Source organism: Nicotiana attenuata, chromosome 12 (genome assembly GCF_001879085.1).
Source record: "Nicotiana attenuata strain UT chromosome 12, NIATTr2, whole genome shotgun sequence".
Classification (NCBI taxonomy): Eukaryota; Viridiplantae; Streptophyta; class Magnoliopsida; order Solanales; family Solanaceae; genus Nicotiana; species Nicotiana attenuata.
In genome coordinates, this window is record NC_032000.1 from 48,705,164 (window position 1) to 48,725,950 (window position 20,787).

A 20,787-nucleotide genomic window follows, 5' to 3' on the forward strand; every position below is an offset into this window, starting at 1 on the left:
TCGATCAAAACCCCAAAATTCGGCCAAATAACTTTTCTCAATGTTTCCCAATTTTTTACCCCAAATCTGAAATTAAATGATAAAATTAATTATAGATTAGTGGGATATAACCAAAATCAAGTGTAGAATCATTACCCAATTGATATCTCTGGAAATCCCTCAAAATCTTGTCGAAATCCGAGCTCCCAAACTCAAGCTTTGATAAAATGGCCAAACCCTCGATTTTGAAATATTTAATACTGCCCAGTGAATACTCATCATGAACGCGATGCACTAGTCGCGAACGGGAATCTCACCTAGCTTGACCCTATGCGAATGGGGTACACTCATCGCGAACGCGTAGGCTTTTATGCTCGAACCCATCTGACTGTAACACGAACGCGAGGTCCTTATCGCGAACACATATCCTTAGTGTTCCATACGTTTACGAACGCGGTAACAACGTCACGAACGTGAAGAACAAACCCAGCAGGCCTCTCAGACGACCTACGCGAATGCGATACCTCCTTCGCGAAGGTGATGAACGAATTGTATGCAACAAAACAGCAGAAAATCTGCCAACTCAAAATCCAAAAATGATCCGCTAAGCACCCGAAACTCACCCGGGGCCCCCAGGACCTCAACCAAACATACCACCCAATCCTAAAACACCATACGAACTTTGTCGAGCTCTCAAAATCACATCAAATAACGCTAAATTCACGAATCAACTTCCAATTCGAACTTAAAGAACTTGAAACTTCTAATTTCCACAATTAATGCCGAAACCTATCAAACCACGTCCGACTGACCCAAAATTTTGCTCACAAGTCATATTCAACATTACGGACCTACTCCAACTTCCGAAATTGGATTTCGACCCAGATATCAAAAATTCCACTACCGGTCCAAAACTCCAAAAATTTGACTTTCGCCATTTCAAGCCTAAATAAGATAAGGACCTCCAAAACACAATCCGGACACGCCCCTAAGCTCAAAATCACCCAACGGAGCTAACTAGATGAAACTCCATTTCGAAGTTGTCTTCACACAGTCCCGACTACGGTCCAAATTCTAAGACTTAAGCCTCCGTTTAGGACTAAGCGTCTCAAAACTCTCCAAAAACCAAACGAAACCTCACCGCAAGTCACAATAGCAGAAATAGATACGGGGGAAGTAGTTAATAGGGGATCGGGGCTATAACTCTCAGAATGACCGGCCGGGTCGTTACATCCTCCCCCTCTTAAAACAATCGTTCGTCCTTGAACGAGCATAGAGACACACCTAAAGTGGTGAAATGATGAGGATAACGGCTGCGCATATACTGCTCGGTCTCCCAAGTCGCCTCCTCGATCGGCTGGCCCCGCCACTGAACCTTTGTTGATGCAATGTTCTTTGAACTCGGCTTTCGAACCTGCCTGTCCAAAATAGCCACAGGCTCCTCAACATAAGATAGATCCTTATCCAACTGGACTGAGCTGAAGTCCAACACATGAGATGTATCACCGTTGTACCTCTGTAGCATTGAAACATGAAATACCAGATGAACTCCTACTATGCTGGGAGGTAAGACAAGCTCATAAGCAACCTCCCCAACTCGCCGCAACACCTCAAATCGAAAAATGAACCTTGGGCTCAACTTGCCCATCTTTCCGAACCTCATATCGCCCTTCGTAGGTGAAACCCGGAGCAAGACCCGCTCTACGACCATAAATGCAACATCGCAAACCTTCCGGTCCGCATAACTCTTCTATCTGGATTGGGCTATGCGAAGTCTATCTTGAATTACCTTAACCTTCCCCAAGGCATACGGAACCAAGTCCGTACCCAATAATCTGGCCTCACCCGGCTCGAACCAGCCTACTAGAGACCGATACCGCCTACCATACAGAGCCTCATACGGTGCCATCTGAATGCTGGACTGATAACTGTTGTTGTAGGCAAACTCCGCAAGTGGCAAGAATTGATCCCAAGAACCTCCAAACTCCATCACACATGCACAGAGCATATCCCCTAGAATATGAATAGTGCACTCGAACTGTCCGTCCATTTGAGGGTGAAATATTGTGCTCAACTCCACCTGAGTACTTAACTCATCTTGTACGGCTCTCCAGAATCGTGATGTAAATTGCGTACCCCGGTCAGAGATGATAGATACCGGCACGCCATGATGTCTGATAATCTCGCAGATATAAACTCGAGCCAGCTGATCGGAAGAATAGGTAGTCATCACAGGAAGGAAATGAGCTGACTTGGTCAGCCTATCCACAATCACCCAAACTGCATCAAACTTCCGTTGAGTCCGTGGGAGTCCAACAACGAAATCCATAGTGATCTGCTCCCATTTCTACTCTGGAATCTCTAACTTCTGAAGCAATCCACACGGCTGCTGATGCTCATACTTCACATGCTGATAATTTAGACACCGGGCCAAATATTCCACTATGTCTTTCTTCATTCTTCTCCACCAATAATGCTACCTCAAGTTCTGATACATCTCCGTGGCACCCGGATGAATGGAGTACCACGAGCAGTGAGCCTCCTAAAGAATCAACTCACGTAATCCGTCTACATTGGGCACACATAGCTTGCCCTGCATCCTCAATACGCTATCATCCCCAATAGTGACCTCCTTAGCATCACCGTGTCCTTAAGGACAAGCATGCGGGTTATCATACTGACACTCCCTAATACGATCATAAAGAGAAGACCAAGAGACCACAAAGGCCACACACGACTCGACTCAGAAATATCAAATCTCACAAACTGGCTGGCTAAGGACAAACATCCAATGCCATGAGCCTCTCTACTGCTGGTACATATGCTAAACTCCCCAAACTCTCTGCCCGGCGACATAAAGCATCGGCCATTACATTGGCCTTCCTAGGGTGGTACAGAATGGTGATATCATAATCCTTAAGCAGCTCTAACCACCTCATCTGACGCAAATCAAGACCCTTCTGCTTGAACATATGCTGCAAACTTCGAAGATCAGTGTAGATCTCACAAGGGACACTGTACAAATAGTGCACCATATCTTTAGGGCATGAACAATAGCTGCTAGCTCAAGGTCGTGGACAAGAAAGTTCTTTTTATGCACCTTCAGCTATATGGGCGTGTAGGCAATCACCCTACGGTCCTGCATCAACACTGCACCGAGGCCAACTCGCGACGCATCATAATAAATAGTATAAGACCTCGAACCTGTAGGCAATACCAATACTGAGGTTGAAGTCAAAGCTTTCTTGAGCTTTTGAAAGCTCTCCTCGCACTCCTCCGTCCACATGAACGGAGCACCCTTCTAGGTCAGCCTGGTCATAGGTGCCGCAATAGATGAAAATCCCTCAACAAACCGACGGTAATACCCCGCTTAACCAAGAAAACTCCGAATCTCGGTAGCTGAGGACGGTCTGGGCCAACTCTGCATCGCTTCCACTTTCTTCGGATCCACTTTGATCCCTTCACTCGACACCACGTTACCCAAAACTGCCATAGAATCCAACTAGAACTCATATTTTGAGAACTCTACATAAATTTCTTCTCTCTCAAGGTCTGAAGCGCAGTTATCAAGTGCTGCTCGTGATATTCCTCACTCCAAGAGTACACCAGAATGTCGTCAATAAAGACAATGACGAATGAGTCAAGATAAGACCAAAATACATTGGGCATCAAATGCATATATACTGCTGGGGCGTTGATCGGCCTAAATGACATCACAAGGAACTCGTATTGACCATATCGAGTCCTGAAAGAAATCTTCGGGATAATTGGGTCCCGAATCTTCAACTAATGATAACCCGAACGCAAATCAATATTGGAAAACACTCGGGCAACCTGTAACTAATCAAACAGGTCATCAAAACGAGGCAAAGGATACCATTTCTTCACTATAACTTTGTTCAACTGGCAATAATCAATGCACATACGCATAGATTCATCCTTTTTCTCCACAAAAGATAGGAGTACCCCAAGGTTACACACTGCGCCGAATGAAGCCCTTATCAAGCATTCAACTCAGGAGGGTCCATACGGTAAGAAGGAATAGAGATGGGCTGAGTGCCTGGCAACAAATCAATACCAAAGTCAATATCTCTATTGGGTGGCATGCCCAGAAGATTAGCTGGAAATACATCAGGGAAATCCCTCACTACTGGGACTGAACCAACTCTAGGGGTATCAATACTTACATCTCACATAGGGTAGATACGCATCACACCCCTTCTCAACCATTCGTTGAGCTTTATGAAATGAAATAACTCGGCTGGGAGTGTAATCTAAGGTTCCCCTCCACTCTAATTGTGTTAAACCTGGCATAGCCAGCGTCACGGTCTTGGCGTGACAATCAAGAATAGCATAATGGGGCGACAACCAGTCTATACCCAAGATAATATCAAAATCTACCATGCTGAGCAACAATAAATCGACTTCTGTCTCAAACCACTAAGAGTAATCAAACACGACCGCTACACACAGTCCACAACAAGAGAATCTCCCATAGGAGTAGACACATAAATAGGGGAACTCAAAGAATCTCGAGATACGCCCAAATATAGGGCAAAATAAGAGGACACATAGGAATAAGTGGAGTCTAGATCGAATAGAACCGATGCATCTCTATGACAGATCAGAACAATACCTATAATGACAAAATCAGAAGCAATAACCTCTGTACGAGTGGGACGGGCATAGTATCTGACATGGCCTCCCCCTCTAGGGCGACCTCTACCTCCCCGACCTCTACCTCAAGCTGGCTGAGCAGGTGGAGTGGCAGCTGGTGTCATAATCATAGCCTGGGAACCCTATGGAGCATGGTGTGGCTAAGAATTCTGTAGAGGTGCACCCCTCCTAAGTCTAGGGAAATCCCTCACCATATGGCGAGTGTCGCCACACTCAAAACAAGCTCTAGGACGGTGTGGCGGTTGTGGCTGGCTCGGGCCTGGTCTGCTGGACTTACCGCTAAAAGCACCCCGTGTAGGAGGCACGCTAGATATTAGAGGTGCATAATAAGGCTCCTGAGGTCTAGGAGGAGCCGGAATACCACTAGCGGCTGGAAGAGCTGAATGAACGGGGCGACTCACATAGCCCCTACAATGACGAACTGCAGCTGGGGCACTAGCACCAAAATAATGGCCAAACTCTCAAGACCTCTTGGCCTCTCGGTCCTCCCTATCCCGAGCAAGCATGCCCTCCACTCTCCTGGCAATACTCATAACTTGCTAATACGAGATGTCCATCTCTAACTCCCGGGCCATGCTAGTCCTGATGCTGGGATGGAGTCCCTCAATAAACCGATGGACCCTCTCTCGAACTATAGAAACCAAGGCCGATGCATGTCTAGCCAAGTCACTGAAACAGACTGCATACTCTAAAATAGTCATAGCACCCTGGCGCAACTACTCACACTCCGCGCGCCATGTGTCCCTGAGGCTCTAAGGGACATACTCTCTATAAAACATGTCCGAGAACTGAGTCCATGTAAGGGAACCTGCCTCAGCCGGACTGTCCAACTCATAAGTACGCCACCACTGATAGGCTGCCCCTCGAAGCTAAAAAGTAGTGAAAGAAACCCCACACAACTCTGCTATGCCCATAGTACGGAGGACACGGTGGCACTCCTCTTGAAATCCATGAGCATCCTCTGACGCTAGACCACTAAATGTAGGAGGGTCGTACTTCTTGTACCTCTCGAGCCTACGCTGCTCCTCCTCATAAATAGCTGCCCTACCCTCGGGCTGAACTGGGTTACCGCTGGTACCAGTATAACCTCTAGAATCTAATAAACCTGAACCCGCTGCTTTGGGGTGCAAGCAGCGGGAGTCTATGCTCCTCCCCCGGCCTGAGATGTGGCTGGAGTAAGGGGAATCAACCCCGCCTGAGCTAGAGCACCGAACATGCTCAGGAACTGTACAAGGCACTCTTAAAGAGCTGGAGTAGTAGTAGTAGGCGTCTCAGGTGCCTGCGCTCCAACTGAAGTTACTAGTGCCTCCTCGGTAGTAGCTCGATCGAGTGCTCTGGCTGCACCACTTGGGCATCCTCGGCCTCTACCCCGGCCCCGGCATCGGGCAGCTCTAGCAGGGAGCGCAGGTGCCTGGTTATCTCCGGTTGTACGTGTCCTCACCATCTGTAAGAGAATAGAAGACATAAGTTTAGAATTTCGAAGTCAATAATTTCGCACGACAAGGAATCAAATGAAGTGAAATTTTCCTAACAGTTCCATAGCCTCCCGAAGATAAGAACAGACATCTCCGTACCGATCCGCGAGACTCTAATAATACGGTTTGTGACTCACGACTCCTATGAACCTAGAGCTCCGATACCAACTTGTCATGATCCAAGTTCTCCCTCCATGAACCGTCGTGACGGCACCTAGTCCCTACGACTAGGTAAGCCTAACATTTGCGGACAAAGAAACGAAAACATGAAAGCTAACAACTAACAGGTAAATTTTAATAAGAAATTAAGATGTTGCTTTGCATATACAATAATCACTCTCTAAGTGTACATAAGCTCTCCCAAAACCTGGAATATCGTAACTCACAAACTACAGAATGAAAGCAGTGTTTCTATACTCAGAGTCCAACAAAAGAAATACAAGAAGTGTTTGACATGGGGAAGAATATATAGGGGCTCCGAGGTCTGCGGATGCCGTAGATATACCTTGAAGTCTCTACAGCAGCCTCGCCTCACTGATAATGCGGCTAATAAGCGGTACCTGGATCTGCATACGAAAACTATGTGCAGAGAAGGGCATGAGTACACCACAACGGTACCCAGTAAGTATCAAGCCTAACCTCGGTCGAGTAGTGACGAGATCAGGTCAGGGCCCTACTTGTGTATATATAATAAAATAAGACAGAATGAAATATTGCAGTAAAAATAAATACTGTAATTTGACAAGAATGCAATCATAGAAAGGCAGCAGCTCAGAACACAGATATAACAACAGGGATCTTTCGGAATACCGTCCCGTAGTCGTAAACATAAATGTGCAGGGGATCTACCAGAATACCGTTCCATAGTCCCAAAGTAAATATGTAGAACATGGGGATCTACCGGAATACCATTTCGTAGTCTCAGAGTTAATATACAGAACAGAGGGATCTACCGGAATACCTTACCGTAGTCCCAAAGTAAATACGCGGTACAGGGGGATCTACCGGAATACCGTTCCATAGTCCCAAAGTAAATATGCAACTCAAACAATAGAAATACAACTACAACACGGAATCCTACAATTAAGACTATGTACAAGTCAAGGAAGAAGAAGGAAATTCACTAAAGATGTTGCATAGAGTATAGATAAGCAGTTAAGACACGTAGACATCCTATAAACAGGGTAATTACATATGCTAGCGTAGCTTAGTTAAAGGGAAACATGTATTACTTATTGAAAACGGAGTTTTGCAACAACTAGCCGTGTACGCACTCGTGACCTCACATACACGGTGCTCATATATCAAAAACTGTACCAAATCCTAAGGGGAGTTCCCCCACACAAGGTTAGGCAAGCCACTTACCTCGAACCAAGCTCAATCAATCAGTCATAATGCCTTTCCCACGAATATCCGGCTTCGAGTGGCCCAAATCAAGCCAAAATCAATTACATAATATAAATATAACTATAAGAAACTAATATAGCTAGTGAAATCATAGCTAAAGCAAGAAATTGGAAAATCGCCCAAAAAGCCTCCTCGAGCCACGTTTCGGATTCGAGCAGAAGTCACAAAATACGAATACGCATTCACTCACGAGTTCACTCGTACCAAAATTACTCAAATCTTATACAAAAATCTCGATCAAAACCCCGAAATTCGGCCTAAGAACTTTTCTCAAATTTTCCCAAATTTTCCGTTTTTTCACCCCAAATCCAAAATTAAATGATAAAATTAATGATAGATTAGTGGGATATAACCAAAATCAAGTGTAGAATCATTACCCAATTGATATCTCTGAAAATCCCTCAAAATCTCATCCAAATTCGAGCTCCCAAACTCAAGTTTTGATTAAAATGGCCAAACCCTCGTTTTTGAAATGTTTAATAGTGCATAGTGAATCCCTCTTCGCGAACGCGGTCAAAGCCTCGCGTTTGTGCAGCACAAGCTGCTTCAGTCCTAAAAATACTCATCGCAAATGTGGTGCATTGGTCGCGAACGCGAAGTTCACCTAGCCTGATCCTATGCGAACGTGGGACACTCATCCCGAACGTGTAGGCTTTTATGCCAGGAACCCATCTGACCGTAACGCGAACGCGAGGTCCTTATCGGGAACGCGTATCATTAGTGTTCCATACCTTTGCGAACGCGGGAACAACGTCGCAAACACGAAGAACAATCCCAGTTGGCCTCTCAGATGACCTACGCGAATGCGAGACCTCTCTCGCGAACGCGATGAAGGAATTGACTGCAACAAAACACCAGAAAATCTGCCCACTCCCAAAGTCCAAAAATGATCCGCTAAGCACCCGAAACTCACCCGAGGCCCCCGAGACCTCAACCAAACATACCAACCAATCCTAAAACACCATATGAACTTATTCGAGCTCTCAAATCACATCAAAAAACGCTAAATTCACGAATCATCCTCCAATTCGAACTTAAAGAACTTGAAACTTCAAATTTCTACAACCGATGCCGAAACCTATCAAACCACGTCCGATTGATCGCAAATTTAGCACACAAGTCATATTCTACATTATGGACCTACTCCAGCTTCTGGAATCAGATTCCAACCCCGATATCAGAAATTCCACCTCTGGTCCAAAACTCCAAAAATTCGACTTTCGCCATTTCAAGCCTAAATAAGCTATGAACCTCAAAAACATAATTCGGACACGCCCCTAGGCATAAAATCACCCAACGGAGCTAACGGAATTGACAGAACTCCATTCTGAAGTCATCTTCACATAGTTCCGACTGCGGTCCAAATTCTAAGACTTAAGCCTCCGTTTAGGGACTAAGTTCCCCAAAACACTCCAAAAACCAAAACAAACCTCCCGGCAAGTTACAATAGCAGAAATAGATACGAGGGAAGCAGTTAATAGGGGATCAAGGCATAAATCTCAAAACGATCGGTCGGATCGTCACATTATATTAACAATCGAAACAAGCAAAATAAAGTTAGAGAACAATGCTCGATGTTTAGTTACTTGAAAGGAAATTAAATCTTGTCATTACTAACTCTTGAATCTATTTTTATTTTATTTTATTTTTTCAAAGATACATGAATTTATGGATCCATTTACCACGAATGTTAGGACTTATACAACCATGTAATTCTTTCTGTACTTATTTCCTCCTTTTTCACAATTTCACTGTACATAATTTTTTGATGACGGAAAATGAAATATCGGTGAGAAAAGGATCATAATACATTTTGCTGCAATGCATATAAACTAATAATAAAAATCCATTTAAAATCTTATATACATTATAAAAAAGAAAGATTTCTTTTTTAATTGTGTAAGCTCAAGATCATAATTCGAGATCAAATTTTTAAGCCTTGAAAGAGTCATTGGTATGGATGCACACATTGAAGAGTGAAGACTGAAGCTAATAACCTAGTTCTTTCCACGATTTAACAAAGGCATAATTATTTGTTCTTGTATTCTGTAATTCATGACCGAAACCAGATGCTTTTGACACGTTTAAATTAATTAATTAACAGTATCACACTTCATCAGAAGAGACAGAAAAACAGAACAAAATATAGAAATTAGAAAATGAATTAAATTAAAACGACTCAAAACAAATCCTTTTTCCTTTTGTTTGCTTAAAAGGAAAAGATGCATTACATTAATAATTATTACTACGTTGTATTGCATGAATTACTTTTGCTAGGAGCACAATGTACAATGAGATCAATCATGAAAGTATTAAATACAAAAGGAGCAAAGGGAGATAATATCATCCCCTAGATAGTTACATCCATATTTAGCTAGACTATGTATTACTTGATTCGTTTTCCTGTATGCTTCTCGTTTATATGGTTGGGTATAACTTTGTTCAATTAGCATCAACCTTTAGTCATCAATGATATGATCGATGATATTTCTCTCATTTCAATTTCCAGGCGAAGATAAAATTGTCTGGGAGTCTTGGGTAATGAAGTCGAAGCACATTGTCACTTGGTTTAAATACTGAGTGCAGACAAGTTTATTTTTTCAGTTGCATTCCTTGAAAAGAGCATTGTAATCTCCGTTTGACTATTTGTTGTGCAATTAGGTCCTTTTGAGAAGCCAATAGTCCATTATCTTTTGTCATTTCTAACCTCTACATTTGTTTTCTCTGAAAGAACTTTATGTGTTTAACTTGTAGCAATTTCGTGGGGTCAGCACCAACCTAATTCTTGTGTGTAGCAATGCTGCTGTTTTAACACTTTCATCAATTCTTTAACTAAATAAAATCTATTGATACAAGTATGTATAATGTAGATAATGTCTCTTTAATTTCTCTTTTGCTATATCTTAACATTTGTGTCACCAAAGCATTTGAAGAAGCCATATCAAGCCAAAAGATGCAATCACCGCGTTACAAGAAGCTAATTAGGTCTGGTAATTCTTGAGGTTTACCAGGTACATTAATGGTAGAAGTAGGAATCAAAGAATTAGTTTCAAAAGGATTAATTGGTGTTGGTGTAACTTTTACTATAGCATGAGAAGTGCCATCATTTTGCTTCAAATCTTCATCAAATGTCTCCCAACGATCAGTAATTACTGTCCTCAATTTGTTCTGTTCTTCAAGATTTTGATTACCAGTTTCATGTACCACAATGGCTTTAGTCTCATGTACTAATTCATGCATTTGTGAGGCTTTTTCAGAAACCCCATTAATGATTTCCTCAAGTTCTTTAATATCTTCATCTGGTATTTGCTCAACTCTTGGACATTCTGCTGCATTTTTCACCCCAATGCTTCTACAAAGCTCAAAATACAAAGACAATTCTTCCCCTTGAATGGTTGCTTTTTGCACAATCCTAAGTGCCATGCTAGCTTCAACTTTCCCTGCTGAATAAATCCTCAACAAAGTTCTAGCAATTCCATTGCATATTCTGCTATAAACATCGAAAACTTCAATCATAACACAATCCATTGCTTCAAGAACAAGAGGGACAATAGCTGTATGACATAGTGGCCTAATTTCAAGCAACATGTCAAGCAAAAATTGAAGCTTTTGAAGCATGACAAGATCTTGAATCATGGAATATCTTCCTTCAACAACAAGATTTTTATTATTGATGTTGTCCAAATTTTGTAGATTCTTCCTTTCTTGCAAATTCATGAAAAGAAGAGAGGATTTCTGATCAAGGTAGGTAAAATAAGCGCGAACAAACGCATTAATCCCCCACATTTTTGAAGGATTAGAATGGCCATCTTTGAAATTTGAAAGATCAAATGGCAATCTTCCAATTCTTTGAATAGCAGGGAGTTTGGAACTATAAACGCCGTGCATGAGCATTAAACCTTTAATTGCAACAACCCAACTTTTCGTTTTCTCCATACGTAAAGAAATTGCCCATATAAGAGATTTAAGATGGCTAGGAGATAAACGTAGCCATTTGTAAACACGATCAACATTCTTCATATCAATTGAGAATTCGTCGTGACTTGTGGCTTTGATTACAGCAGCTTCCATTTCAGGATTTCGAAAAGCTGTTCGTCTTGATAAGCTAGCAAGCCATAGGCTGTTACGATCTTTGATTAATCCAGAAGCTTTTTTCCATAGCCTCATTGTTCTTGTTGGGTTGTTTTAGCTATATGTTTTCACCTGCTTTTATTTTCTTTCTTCTTTTCTTTCTCTTTTTGATATTCTAAGTTTGTGATTACCAGTAAAACTATTGGGATCTTTAAGGAATTGGGAACAAAAGAGAACAAAAAAAACAAAAAAAACAAGAAGAGTTGACTAGTAATGGAACCCAAACACATGGCATGAGTCATAACAAGCCGGCCAAAGATATAAAATAAAGGAACCCCCCATTTTTTGTGAGGTTTGTTAGAATTACTAGTTTTGTTCAGTAAACTTCTTCCTTCAATGTTGTGTTTTTTTTATTAAAAAATTAACTTTTGTACCTTAATTTTGTTTTATTGTTGTTTCTTTTATTTGAGTTTTCTTTTCTACTTATGCTGGTAGTATTTTTCCTTTCCTTTACAAGGTATTTTTACCATAACTCTTTACTCGTATTTTTTTTTAACCGGTTTTGAAAACACTTTTGAGGGTCTATCTTATTAGCTTCTCTACCTCTCACAAGGTAAGAATAAGGTCTGCGTACACCTCATCCTCAGACTCTACTTGTAGGATTTCACTTAGTATGTTGTTGGTATTATCTCCTTTATTGGCACAATTGTTTTTGAATATTTTTTGTTTCAGTGAAACAAATCAACTAATTTTCTAAGAAAAAATACTCCTAATCAGAGGTGGATCTAGGAATTGAAGTGTATGGGTTCCTACCGCAATTTTAAGTCAATATATTATAATAACCGAATTAAGGAACGAGTATCACTATTCAACATACATTTAGAAAATAACAAAACACTTAAAGATAACATATGAATATAAACATTATCATTACAATTGTACTCGACGACTAGTCATGTTTTGAAAACGATCAATGATCGCATCATTAGATAAACTTTCAAATACTTCATCCTCTATATAACAAACTAAACAATCATTAAAAAATTCATCACCAATTCTGCTTCGCAAGTCATTTTTAACGTACTTCATCGAAGAAAAAGCTCTTTCTACCGTTGCAGTAGCGACAGGCAACTCAAACATAACTTCACAAGCAAATAAACACGTCTCCAAGTCTTGTGCAAATTTGTTTTAACCAATGTCTCTGAAAGATCTCCAAGTCTTTTCAAGTTAGAGAATTCATTGCCCGACTCTCGCACATAGTCAATATAGATGTCAAGCTTAAAACCAAGATCCTCAAGCATAGAATCAGTAAACTCATCCGGATAGTGTGTAGCAAGTTTCATAATCTTGTCCTTATCATAATTTGCAAAAGAATTATGTGGACTCAAACTAGCCATACGAAGAAGTAGATCAGAATTCACTTCATTGAAACGACTGTTAAGCACCGAAAGTTGCAAATCAATAATAGCATAGAAAACCTCTACACGCAAATGATAAGAATATGTAACACTTGATTTCTTACGCTTTGACTTTCTAGGAGCATAATTCATATCCATTTCGGGGATCACGATACCATGCTTAACACAAAATAAAGAGACGTCTTCTAACAAAGAATTCCATCTAGAATCTCTCATATCTTGCAATTGTCTCTTTGCGAAACCAACAAGCTTCATTGCACTTACAATATCTTGATATTTTTTTTGCAAAGCCATATTTAAATCATATGTAAGTGCCAATACTTTCAACATCAAAAGTAACATATACACAAAGTCATAAGATCTTATGTCATCCACTAGACTTTTTGCTATTGATCTCTCATGATAATTTGAACCCTCAATTGCAAGAACTCCAAGAACATGAACAATTGATGAGAATAAACTAATAAAATTACGTACTGTCTTAAAATAAGAACCCCGTCGAGTATCACCTGCCCTTTGAAGTCCAAGTTCTTGATTTAAACCGCTTCCCGTATGAACCTCACCAAGCACTAGTAGTTCCTCTAATTTTTCTGCTTGATCATCTCGAAGCATCTCCCTACGCTTAAAAGAACCCCCAACAATGTTTAAAACTTTTGCAAGAATATAAAAAAATTGTTCGGCCTCATAATGTATTTTTGCAATAGCTACAAGAGTCAGCTGCAATTGATGAGCAAAACAATGTATGCAATACGCCGAAGGAGTATCATTCATAATTAAAGTTTTAAGACCATTAATTTCTCCTTGCATGTTACTAGCTCCATCATAACCTTGTCCCCGTATTTGAGATTTACTCACTGAATGTTCCAAAAGCGAAGAACAAATTGCTTCTTTTAGTGACTTTGCCGATGTATCTTTAACATGAACAATGCTAAGGAATCGCTCAATAACTTTACCCTCTTTGTTGACATAACGCAAATCAAGCGCCATTTATTCCTTGTGAGAGACATCCTTAGACTCATCAACCAATATCCCAAAGTAATCCCCGTTCAAGTCTTCCACAATGGCTTTCAATGTTTCTTTTGCACAAGAACTCACATTGTCTTTTTGTATGCTTGGACAAATCATAATGTCATTTTTTGGAGCATTTTCTAATACAACTTTCTTTACATCATCCTTCTTATCCGCATACCACTTTAAGAGATCTAAGAAGTTGCCTCTTCTTGTAGATGTTTCGCGCTCATCGTGACCCCGAAAAGGCATTCCTTCTTTCAAAAGATACCTTGCAACGTCAATTGAGGCATTCAAGCGGACCCGATACTCACTTTTAGTTTTCTCGGATTGCTTATCAAAAGATGTTAAAATAGATTGCGCTTGATTCGATAAATCTAGCATCATCTTGAAACATCGATTATGAACACTATTCACTTCACTCACATGTGCGTTAAGCCTTTCTATATCTTTATTCCAAGTCCTAAAATCATCTTTTGTAAAAGAGTCACTTACTTTTTTCCCATATCCTCCAATCTCATTTTTAAACAAGTAACAACATAAGCAAAACGCTGCATCTTCTTTAATACTGTATTCTAACCATTCAGAGTATGAAGTTTTAATCCATTCCGGATTAAAATGACGCAATTTCCCACCAAAATTTGTTTTTGGAAAAATAAAATTGCGAGGCCGACAAGGCTCTCTTTGAATGAAATGTCTTCTCACGCGGTAGCGTAGATTAGGAGGAATTTCTGAAATTTGTTTTCATTCACCAGGATTGGGTTTAAGAAGATTCGAATCCAACATAATATCTATATGTGATGGTTGGGAAGAATTGACATTGTCATTAATCACTGGACATGAGGGAGAACTAGAAGTAGAACCTGAAGAGGTTTGCGGCTTGAAAAATTTCTTGATCATATTGACTCTCACTAAAATGCCCTACAAGTCATAAGACACAAATTAACTATTACAATTTATTATTATTTTAATTAAAAAATAAGATCTATAACCCAACTTCATAAGTTGAATAAAAGATTAATATTCACAAAATCCAAAAATAATACTAAAATTTATAGCACATGGTCCCATTTAGGAGTGAATGAATAGCAGATGGTCCCATATAGCAGATGGTCCCATATAAAAGGTTCCAAGGACGAGTTCTTTTGCAATTTTGTTAGAGAACAAATTTATATCAAATAAAACTAACATGCATTTGTTTTAGGTTGTTCTTTTAACAAAACTAACATGCATTTGTTTTAGGATAAGATAGTTTTGACATGGTCAAAAGAACTTTCGTCATATAACAACGATCAAAAATGACTGTTTCGTGTTATGATCTCACTCGACAATATCTTCAACAACGTCCTAAGAAAATCAAATCCGAATGTTATATTGAAAGTCAGGGCATGCGGCGCAATTCTCTCTTAAAAATCTTTCTTTAACATCATTCGGGAGTAGAAAATTATATTCGTTTTTAAATTACAAGAATATATATATTAATTAGGAAGAATTACATATAAGTACAACTCATACACTTACATTGCAATACAATAGCCTAGATTCAACTTTACAAATCTGTAGCACAAAGATATTAGGCTCAAGTTCGAAGAAACATGATTGTCAAGATTCCCACGGGGAATTTTGTCTGCTTTTTTATTCTTTGCACACAACCACCTTATATCGATCATATACTGTAACGACCCGACCGGTTGTTTTGAGTATTGGCATTCAGTTCGGTGATTTATGGTTTTGAGTAGTTTCATATTAAGTATTATGACTTGCGTGCATGGTCGGTTTCAATTTTCGAGTGATTCGGGGTTGATTTGGAAGAATGATTCTCATTTTTAGAAGCTAAAGTTTGAAAAGTTGACGACTTTAGTGAAAAAGAACCCGAAATGGCATTTTGATGGATCCGATAGGTTCGTATCGTAATTTTGGACTTGTGCGTATGCTCGAAATGAAATTCGGAGGCCCCTAGGTTGATTTGTCATGTTTTGCCGAATGATGGCAATTTGTGGCTTAGAAATTTCCTACTTTCACCATGGTTTGACCTTATGGCTATTTGGTTCGCATTTTAGTTTCAGGACTTGGAATAGGTCTGTTTTGTCGTTTGTGACTTGTCTGCAAGTCATTCCGACTTGGTTTGATAGGAATCAGACGCGTGGTTGCGTTTTTTAGAAGTTCTTGAAATTCATTGTGATTTTCATGTGTTTTGGTGTTCGATTCTTGATTCCGGATATTATATTGTTGTTTTGATCGCATGAGCGGGTTCATATGATGTTTATGTACCTGTGGGGATCTTTGGTTGGAGCCCCGGGGGCTAGGGTGAGTTTCAGACGCATTTCAGAGTGTTTGAAAGTGTTTCAATCTTGCTGATTTTCGGTCTGGTGCTTCAGGTCTCGCAAATGCGATTTAGTTCACATTTGCGGATTTCGCATTTGTGAGGAGGGCTCCGCATTTGCGAGGTTGGGGTGAACTGCTGTATTCACATTTGCGAACTTATAAATCATTTTTGCGATGGGAGTTGGGGGCTAGGCAGGCTGCATTTGCGACCTTTTCTCGCATTTGCGGTATCTGCCAGGTACGCTTTTGCGAACTTTTTGTCACTTTTGCAACTTCTTTATAGATTGATGAGTGGTCGCTTTTGCAATCATTTTTTCGTATTTGCGACCCCAGATCCCAAATGCGACACCCACAGCTTGTTTATAGCTGGGTATTTCGGGACTTAGCTTCCTTTTATCATATTTTGAGCCTTAGACTCGGTAGGAGGGGATTTTGAGGAGGGATTTTCACATACAACTATTGGATAAGTGATTTCGATCAATTTTTAATTATATTACATGATTATGTATGAGATTTACCATCAAATTCATGACAATCTAAGAGAATTTTTGGGAAATTTTGTCTGTATTTTGAAAAATAAAAATTTGAGATTTGAGAGTGAAATCGGACTCGGATTTAAAAATAAAACACATATATAAACTCGTAGGATTATGGATAGTCGAGATCGATGAGTGTCTCCTTTATTGGAACAATTGTCTTTGAATATTTTTTGTTTTTTGGAAAACAAATCAACAAATTTTACAAGAAAAATAAAATACTCGTAATGTTTTTAACAAAACTAACATGCGTTTGTTTAAAGATAAGATAGGTTTGACATGGTCAAAAAGAACTTTCGTCATATACCAGCGGTCGAAAAGGACTGTTTTGTGTTATGATCACTCGGCAATATCTGCAAAGAACAATGGTAGGTGACTCTGAGACCTAAGAGCGGGCATGCAGGTATACCTTAAAGTCTCTGCAGCAAATTTCACACAGTTACCTAACACCCAACTCACTCTGAGGTATCTGGATCTGCACAAAAATGTGCGGAAGCATAGTATAAATATATCATAGCGGTACCCAGTAAGTATCAAAATTAACCTCGATGGAGTAGTGACGAAGTTCAAGTCAAGACACTTACTAGTCAATAACCTGTGCAGAATATCAATATAAAACTATCAACGGAAAAACAAGGTAAGGAAAGCCAACGAAGGGTAATCGTGTGATAAACAGCAAAATAATCAAGCACAGATAAAATACAAGTGAAAGCAATTAAAGGATAACAACGACAGTTCTAATCATCAAACTATTCCAACACAAAATTTACAACAAGAATCACCCCTAGTTATCAGACCTCATAATCACAAATTACGAGTACCCATATCACAAATCTAATACACATGTTAGCTCGTGGCCACATTATCAATCACAACCGCACGGACAACTCCCGTGCTGTACAAACAACTCACGTGCCAATGCCACCACATGCCAAAACAACAATACCAATATTACAATAAAACATAGCCCACGGCTCAACAACGAAGTATACAAGAATTTTAATAACAAAACGAAACGGGAATAGCTCAATAATAAAAGACAATCCATGTAATTACAACTTCAATCAAGAGCATGGTAATAGCCTAAAAGCCTAAATCGGTCAATACCACATATAAGCGCGTGTACCCACTCGTCGCCTCGTGTACACATCTTTCATATAGTTCAAGTAATGCAATTAATCGGGGAAGTTTCCTACATAAGGTTAGGCAAGATACTTACCTCAAAGCTCTCAATGAGTAGTCTAGAAATGCCTTTCCTTTAAAATTCATCCCCTCTCGGCTCAAATCTAACCAAAATCGACTTAAAAACATCAACTAATGCAAGAGAAATCAATTTCAGTAAATAAAGTTAGGATCTTTACACAATACCCCAAAAGTCGACAAAGTCAACTCCGGACCCGTCCAACCAAAACCCGAGTCGACATGTAGATCTTGACTATCCATAGCCCTACGAGTCCAAATATGTATTTGGTTGTCAAATCCGAGTCCAATTCGTCTCTCAAATCTCAAATTTTTATTTTTTAAAATATAGACAAAATCCCCCAAAATTTCTCTTCAAATCTCATGATTTAGATGTTAAATCTCATAAACAATCATGTTATGTAATCAAAATGAATTAAAAATACATATCCAATAGTTTTATTCGAAATCCCTACTCAAAATCGCCTCCTACCCAGTCTAGTGGTTCTATATGTGATAAAATGAGATTAAGTCCTGAAATACACAACATATAAAAGATGCAGGTGTTGCATTTGTGACTTGGGTTCACAAATGCGAACCCTCACAAAAGCAAACTCTTGCAAAAGCGAAAAAGGCTTCGCAAAAGCGAAGCTTCGATAGCCCTGAACAAAGCAAAAGCGATAAAAACTATCGCAAATGCGAACTATGGCCTTTCACGAAGGCAACCAGTCGGTCGCAAAAGCAACCTTCCCCTAACCTAGGCCTCTTTGCATTTGCGATCGCGAAAGCCATGGTCGCATTTGCGACCTCCTCATCGCACATGCAATGGAACCAGTTATTGCACACTCAAACTAAAAAAAAAAAAAAATCTGAAACCATTCGAAACTCACCCGAGCCCTGGGGTCTCCATACCAAACATCAACACAAGTCTAAAAATATCAAACAAACTCGCTCATGCGATCAAAAATACCAAGATAACATCCGGAACCACGAATCGGACACCTAAATACATGAAAATTACAATGAACTTCAAGGATTGCTAGAAACACAACCATGCGTCCGATTCCTATCAAACCAACTTATAATGACACCAAATTTTGCAAACAAGTCACAAATGACAAAAATGACATTTTTCAATCCAACTAAAATCCGAACCCGATAGCTTTAAGGTCAAACTTTGGTCAAACATAAAATAATTCTAAACTTTCAAATTGGTAACTTTCGCCAACAAGTTCTAGATCAACCTAAGAACCTCCGAATCCAACTTTGGGCATATGTATTAGTCCAAAATCACAATCCGGACCTAACAGAACCATCAAAATTCCAATTCAAAGATCAAATACGCAAAAGTCAAATTTTGTCCACTCTTCCAACTCAAAGATTCTAAAATGGAATCATTATTCCAAAACAATCCCGAATTGTTTGAAAACCAAAACTGACCAAACACACAACTCATAATACCTAATAAGAAGATACATAAGACCTAAACCCACTAAACGGAACGCTAAAGCTCAAAACGACTGGTCAGGTCGTTACATTCTCCCCATATTAATTAAACGTTCGTTCTAGAACATGCCAAGAGTTGTTCCAAAGCCACCAAATCAATGCATAAAATTACCATGCACATACACACGGGTGATCCCTGTTGCTCCAAAATGCACACGCAAGTATACGTGGTCGACAAGTAATATAATGATAAGTTGAGTGTCGAACCCACAGAGACTTGTGTAAACTACTCACGGAATTACTCAAATTTCTATTCAATATAGCTACAATCAAAATCCAATGATATGATTATATTTTACTATGATTCTAAGTAAAACTAAATTATCAAGTAACGAATTGATTGTTGTGTATTCAGTAAGACAAACATTCCAGGGTTGTGATCGATTCACCATTCGTATTGTGTTCTAATTAACTCTCCCTTTCATATTATTCACCCATGATTGCTAATTAATCGATAAATGCTCTCATAGACCTCTCCCGAAGTACTACTCACCTATTCTCAATAGATTAACGCCTATATTCTTATGGAATCAACCTATTAAGAACACATTAAGATTACGATATTTAATTAAGCACGGTGACTAGGTATATTCCTATCCTAACCACAAATCCGCTCCCCCTAAGGGTTAAGATCATGCTCTCTTCAATTCTTCTCTAATCTAAACATGGCTTTCCCAAGCATAGCATAGATAGTAAATAGAACCTAACTGTTGGCCAGACAATTAAGCAATTAAACACAGAATTGACGAAACAACCATATAGTGGTGAATTATAATCAAGGTCAAGCTAATATCAAACAACAATATTCATGGCTAAATCACAACCCCAGAACAATGGGTGTTTAGCCACTCATACTCATGTTCATCACAATAGGGTTCAAATTTATCACAATTAGCAAAAACAACGAGAAGAAAAGAAGAAACTGATGGTTAAATCTCCTCCTTGCCTCTTGCCTCTCTATTTCTCCCTCTAGACTATGAAAAACTGATAAATTAACCTTGGGCGAGCTTGACTTTATATAGGTTAAGTGGGTTTCTCTCCAGATTTTCAATCTTGCCCCTGAATAACTCTTTTCTGGACTGGGAAACGCGCGAGCTCGCGCGTGACTTCGCGCACCATTCTGCCTCAGCTCCCTAACACGCGCGACTTCGCGCATGAGCTCGCGCACTTGGGCCATCATTTCTTCCATTTCTTTGTCTCGTCCTT

The 20,787-nt window shown here is 39.7% G+C and overlaps 2 protein-coding genes across 2 annotated transcripts; both read right to left on the reverse strand.

Annotated features, from left to right (window-relative positions):
* LOC109236267 (putative clathrin assembly protein At1g25240) lies at positions 9,757 to 11,834 on the reverse strand. The gene has a single exon (XM_019402467.1). It carries the CDS (start codon positions 11,703 to 11,705, stop codon positions 10,506 to 10,508), a length of 1,200 nt encoding a protein of 399 aa, XP_019258012.1. The 5' UTR covers positions 11,706 to 11,834; the 3' UTR covers positions 9,757 to 10,505.
* LOC109236109 lies at positions 12,540 to 18,867 on the reverse strand. Its single transcript, XM_019402327.1, has 8 exons — positions 18,822 to 18,867; positions 18,675 to 18,737; positions 18,116 to 18,182; positions 17,441 to 17,491; positions 17,306 to 17,371; positions 14,033 to 14,603; positions 12,853 to 13,744; positions 12,540 to 12,751 (listed from the first exon to the last, which is right to left on the reverse strand). Exons 1-8 carry the CDS (start codon positions 18,865 to 18,867, stop codon positions 12,540 to 12,542), a joined length of 1,968 nt encoding a protein of 655 aa, XP_019257872.1.